At 66.3% G+C, this 5,569-nt stretch overlaps 1 protein-coding gene across 1 annotated transcript in view; it reads left to right on the top strand.

Moving 5' to 3' along the window:
- SLIT1 (slit guidance ligand 1) overlaps positions 1–4,721 on the top strand; it is a gene marked incomplete at its 5' end in the record, with an annotated part of 58,710 nt that extends 53,989 nt beyond the window's left edge. Inside the window, 9 exon segments of the mRNA XM_082002302.1 lie at positions 529–668; positions 1,076–1,169; positions 1,332–1,469; positions 1,821–2,058; positions 2,150–2,280; positions 2,370–2,524; positions 2,600–2,888; positions 3,510–3,721; positions 3,801–4,721. Coding sequence (XP_081858428.1) covers positions 529–668; positions 1,076–1,169; positions 1,332–1,469; positions 1,821–2,058; positions 2,150–2,280; positions 2,370–2,524; positions 2,600–2,888; positions 3,510–3,721; positions 3,801–4,045 — 1,642 coding nt within the window. The 3' untranslated portion in view covers positions 4,046–4,721.
- Positions 4,722–5,569: the final 848 nt, after the last annotated feature.

The raw sequence follows: 5,569 nt of genomic DNA on the forward strand, positions 1-5,569 counted from the left end.
CAGGCATGGGGGGCGAGGGGGTCCCACCACCACGGGAGGTGTGGGGAAGCAGAGGGCAGTGGGATTTGGGGCTGGGATTCTGCAGCAGGGCTGACTGTGGGATGGGGCAGGATGCGGCCCTAGGGTCGCTGCTGCTCCCTGCGGGGCTGCCGTGCCCCCGCACGACCCTCGCTACCCCGAATGCTTCAGGCCGTTCCGGGAAGCGGGTCGCAATTAGTGGCTGAAAATAGATGGCAGGCCGGGGGCAAGGAGGTGGGCTGCGCAGCCGCCCGCCCCCCGCGCTGAGTGGCCTCTCAGCCTGTTGTCATGGCAACTCGGCATCCTCGCCGTGTGCTCTACGTGGGGCTGCGTGCTGACACCCTCCCCTGTGCCCGCTGTTCGGCAGGGCGGCAACCGAACCCTGCTCCCCGGAGCCTCTCGGCATGCGTGCGTGCTCGGCGGCCGAGATCCTGAGCTGGCGTTTTTGGGGGAACCACCAAGAAACGCTCTGTTTCCCACCCCCTGACGCTGCCCTGTGCCCTGCGGCAGGTGCCTGTGCCCGGTGGGCTTCGAGGGCCCGAGCTGCCGCGCCACCCGTGACCCCTGCAAGGAGCATAGCTGTGAGAACGGGGGCTCCTGTGTGCCCGGAGCCACCAACTACACCTGCCTGTGCCCTGCCCACTACACAGGTACCCGGAATGAGCGCTGGCCGGCCCCAAACCTTGTGGGCCTGGCAGTGGGATGTGCCTAGTGCTTTTGCCTTCCCACCAGTGATGGTTAATAGCTTCCCTGCCTGCTGTCCCAGTGCCCATCACCATGGTCTCTGGGCTTCTCTGGGCCCAGCCGCCTCGAGTTCGGGTACACCCAGCTGAGCGAGGCCCCGTGCCCCAGGACGCCCTCGCTACCTGGCTGGGGCGAGAGCTGCCTCTGGCAGAGCAGAGCCCCACGCCCGTGACAGTGTGAGCTGCGGGCTCATCGGCTCCCTGCCTTCAGCTGAGCCCCCCGTGGGCTCCCCCTGCCCCACTGGGTGTGGGGCTGCCCCTCCAGTCCTGGAGCTGCTGGGCATTCCCTGGCACCCCCATATTCTGCCCTGCAGGGGATTTCTGTGAGCAGCCGCTGGATTTCTGCTCGGCCGAGCTCAGCCCGTGCCAGCGTGGCTCCACCTGCATCTCCACCAGCCAGGGGCCCAGGTGAGCCCCCCCCCTCCCCAAACCGCTTTCTCCCGGCTGCCTGGGGAAGTTTGCTTTTGGGGGGTTGCAGCTCACAGGCTGGTAAGGGGGAACAGGGAGGGGGACTCCGGGAGAAGCAGGCAGGAAAGGAAGGGGCAGGCATGACCCTCCCGCCTGCCCCAGGTGTGAGTGCGTGCCCGGCTACGTGGGGAGCAACTGCAGCGAGGACTTCGATGACTGCCAGGACCACCGGTGCCAGAACAACGCCCGCTGCCTGGACGAGTTGAACGGCTACTCCTGCCTCTGCACTGAGGGCTACAGGTACCGCTGGGGAGACGGGGAGCACCGGGGGTAGGGGGGATGGTTACGTGTCACTGTGCAGTAGGGACCAGTCCTGGCTACCACATCTGTCTGTCCATCCATCCCCCCCAGTGCAAGAGGAAGGTGCGGGGCAGTGGGGCTGGGGGTGTGGGTCTCTGGGTGGCTGGGGGGAGCCAGTGTCCCTGGGAAGGGACCCCAGGGCAGAGCTCAGCGTCCAGCCATCCCTCTGATGCCACTGACTGGAGAGCCTCTCCAGGGACCCCGAAACAGGGGGGTGCTGTCGGAGCCCCATGGGGTAGTGGGTAGGGCACTTTCCCATCCGCATGCCCAGCAGCACCCTTGGCCCCACAGCGGCCAGCTCTGCGAGATGCCGCCCCGCAGTGTCAGCCAGCCCGGCCTCTGCGAGAGAGCCGAGTGCCAAAACGGGGCTGTGTGTGTGGAGCGGGGCGCCCGCACCCTGTGCCAGTGCCTGCCCGGCTTCGGCGGCCCCAAGTGTGAGAAGCTGCTGAGCGTCAACTTTGTGGACCGTGACACATACCTGCAGTTCACCGACCTGCAGGACTGGCCCCGAGCCAACATCACCCTGCAGGTGAGGGCTGGGGGGGCTACAGGAGCATTGGGGGGGGTGGCATTGAGGGATGCTGCCCCGGGGATGTGGACTCCCACCTCTCTCCCACCAGGTGTCCACGGCTGAAGGCAATGGCATCCTGCTGTACAACGGTGACAGTGACCACATGGCTGTGGAGCTGTACCAGGGCCACGTCAGGGTCAGCTACGACCCTGGCACCCATCCCAGCTCAGCCATCTACAGGTACCTACCACCCCTTCCCTGCTCCCTGGGGACTGCCATCCCCATTGCACGGGCTTGGGGGACCCTGGTGACCCAGCCCTCCCCACCAGTGCCGAGACCATCAACGACGGGCAGTTCCACACTGTGGAGCTAGTGACCTTTGATCAGATGGTGAACCTCTCCATTGATGGTGGCAGCCCCATGACCATGGACAACTCAGGCAAGCACTACACGCTGAACAGTGAGGCCCCCCTCTACGTGGGAGGTAGGATGGGGAGTGGGGGAGGTGATGGGGGCACAGGAGGCATCCGGGCACGCTGATGGTCCTGCTCTTCCCCAGGGATGCCTGTGGACGTCAACTCGGCCGCCTTCCGCCTCTGGCAGCTCCTCAACGGCACCAGCTTCCACGGGTGCATCCGCAACCTCTACATCAACAACGAGCTGCAGGACTTCACCAAGACGCGGATGACGCCGGGGGTGGTGCCGGGCTGCGAGCCCTGCCGCAAGCTCTACTGCCTGCACGGCATCTGCCAGCCCACTGGCGCCCAGGGCCCCGTCTGCCACTGTGAGCCCGGCTGGGACGGGCCCCACTGCGACCAGCCCCGCGGCGGCCCCTGCCAGGGGCACAAGTGAGTGCCCCCACCCTGTTGGCTGCCCCAGCGGTCCTGACCCATTGCCTGCCCCACAGTGACCCGCCTGCCCCACTAGGTCTTCGGCTGCCCCACCACAACTGCCCTACTCCATTGGCTCATTGCGTGCCCTTTCCTCATTGGCTGCCCCACCACGACTGCCCCATCCCATTGGCTTATTGGCTGCCCCTCACTGGCCATCCCTCTCCTCCCTGCCCTCTCCATTGGCTGTCCATCCTTACACCTGTCTTGCCCACCCCTCCCATTGGCAGCCAGCCACCCTCCCCTGGGACTGGGTCGTGGTGGTGCTGCCCTGCCGTGGTGCTGCCCTGCCGTGCCGGCGGTGCTGTGCCGGTGGTGCCGTGCCACCAGCACTGAGTCGTGCCAGGTCCGTACTATGCCGGTGGTGCCGTGCCAGAACCACAGCAGTGCTGTGCTGTGATGGCCGTGCCGTACCAGTGCCGTGCTGTGGCAGTGCCGTGTCATTCCCCGTGCAATACTGTGCTGATGCTGGCACCATGCTGGTGCTGAGCCATGCCATGCTCTGTGCTGGTGGGCCATGCATGCTGTTGCCACGTCATGCCGTGCTGGTGGGTGCCTGACGGCACCGGGCGCCCACAGGTGTGTGCACGGGCTGTGCCTGCCCCTCGACGCCCTCTCCTACAGCTGCCAATGCCACGAGGGCTACCAGGGAGCCCTCTGCAACCAGCCCGCTGAGCCACCCGACCCCTGCCGCCGCCAGCCCTGCATCCATGGCCATTGCCGCCTTGCCCCGGGCGGCCAGCCCACCTGTGAGTGCCACAGCGGCTATGCCGGAGCCCTCTGCGACCAAGGTAGGTGCGGGGGAGGTGGATGCCCGGGGAGGGGGCAGCCCTGTGCCGGGACGCTGGGCTGAGTGTTGCTGTCCTGCAGAGCTGGAGTGCCGCGGGGAGCCGGTGCGGGACTACTACCAGGTGCAGCGAGGCTACGCCATCTGCCAGACGACGCGACCAGTGGCCTGGGTGGAGTGCCGGGGGGCCTGTGGCAGCCCTGGCACCGGCTGCTGCACCGGACTGCGGCTCCGGCGCAGGAAATATGCCTTCGAGTGCAGCAATGGCGCGACCTTCGTGGAGGAGGTGGAGAAGCCCAGCAAGTGCGGCTGCAGCCAGTGCCTGTGAGCGGCCATCGGCCCCGGAGAGCCGGGGGGCTGGCGGGGAGCCCCCCTGGAGCCAAGGACTGCGCCTTGTCCTGTGACCGTGGCACCGCCATCCAGGTGCTCCTGAACTGCAGCTGCATCAGAGGAGCCCAGCGGAGGGTAGAGCTGTTGCATCTAGAGGGTTGGGAAAAAAAGAAAAAAAAAGAAAAAAAACCCCCACAAACAAAGCAAATGTGTAGATAGAGAATTTTTTAAAAACTGCAGCAACACGGATGTGTGGATATGGGGCGGGCGCTCTGCCCAGCTGCTCTCTCTCTGCTCCCTGTGGCACTCTGCCTTTCCTCGGCGCTGCTCTGCAGCCACGGAGGGCAGCGCCCGTGTCCCCCCGTGTGTCCCCTGCCCGGAAGCCTTTCCCTTCCATCCAGCCAGCTGAGCCAAGGGCTTTTCCATCACCTGGGGCTGGAGCAAAGGGGCCTGACGTGGCAGAGCTTCATGGGCCGTGGCAAGCCAGGGCTGGCAGAGGGCTACGTGGTGCAGCCGGAATCCTGTGAGCCTGGAGCCCAGCTCCCCATCCTCTCCTCCGAAACCCCTGGCCTTTCTGCTTGGGACCTGCCACCGCCCCGATGGCAGCTGCAGCGAGCCGCTTCCCAGTGCCGGTGCCCAGAGCACTCCAAATAATGTCACCAGCTCCGCAGCCACTGGCAGCACCCCCGGGCTGTGCTTGCTGGCTGGCCTCTGGGCTGTACCCCACGGTGCCCAGAGACAGGGCATGGTTCCAGCCCATTATAGTGGCACCGGGCCATGCTGGGTGGAGCAGGACCAGGGTGGTCCCACAGACACACTGAGTGGTCATGGGCAGTGGGGTGCAGATGTACATGGGGGTCCCAGCGCCAGCCCTGATCCATGCTGCGGGGGTCAGCACTGTGCTATTAATGTGGATGGGGCCCCAAATACCCCCAGTGCAGCCAGGCGGCTTTGCCCAGAGGTGGGAGCTGTGTGGGGCAGCACAGGAACCCCTCTCCTCCAGGCTTAGCCCTAGAGGGGGCTCTGCAGCTGGGCAGAGGTGCCCCGTGTCCCACTGGCCCAGCCAGCCAGAGCAGGAGGCTGCTGGGACAGCCAGGGTGCGGGTCTGCTGTGCCCATCACCGGGGCTTCAGCCCTGTGGGTGCCAGGGCCGGTTGAAGAGGCTGAAGATGCCCAAGCCTGCAAGCATGGAGCTGACACCGTTGCCAAGGCAGGTCCCACCAGCTCCCAGACACAGGTGCCAGTGCCCGGGCAGCACCTCTCCAAAGCTTGCAGTGCCGGGGGTCACGCGGGGCTGGTGTGGGAGCAGGGGCAGCGTCGGTGCAGCACGGGGAGCCCGTGCGGGGGTACCGCACACACACAACTTCCGCAGCAGCATCGCTTCTACGCCCATGGGGGCCAAGGATGGTGGGGGCCCAACCTGGGACACTGCACGCGGCTGGACAGTGCGTCACCACGTCAGCCGGGTGAACAAACTCGCCCCAGGGCTGCAGCCCCGGGTCCCTCCATTGCACAGCTCCAGC

This window comes from Phaethon aethereus (assembly GCF_964289735.1).
Source record: "Phaethon aethereus genome assembly, chromosome: 7".
Lineage (NCBI taxonomy): Eukaryota > Metazoa > Chordata > Aves > Phaethontiformes > Phaethontidae > Phaethon > Phaethon aethereus.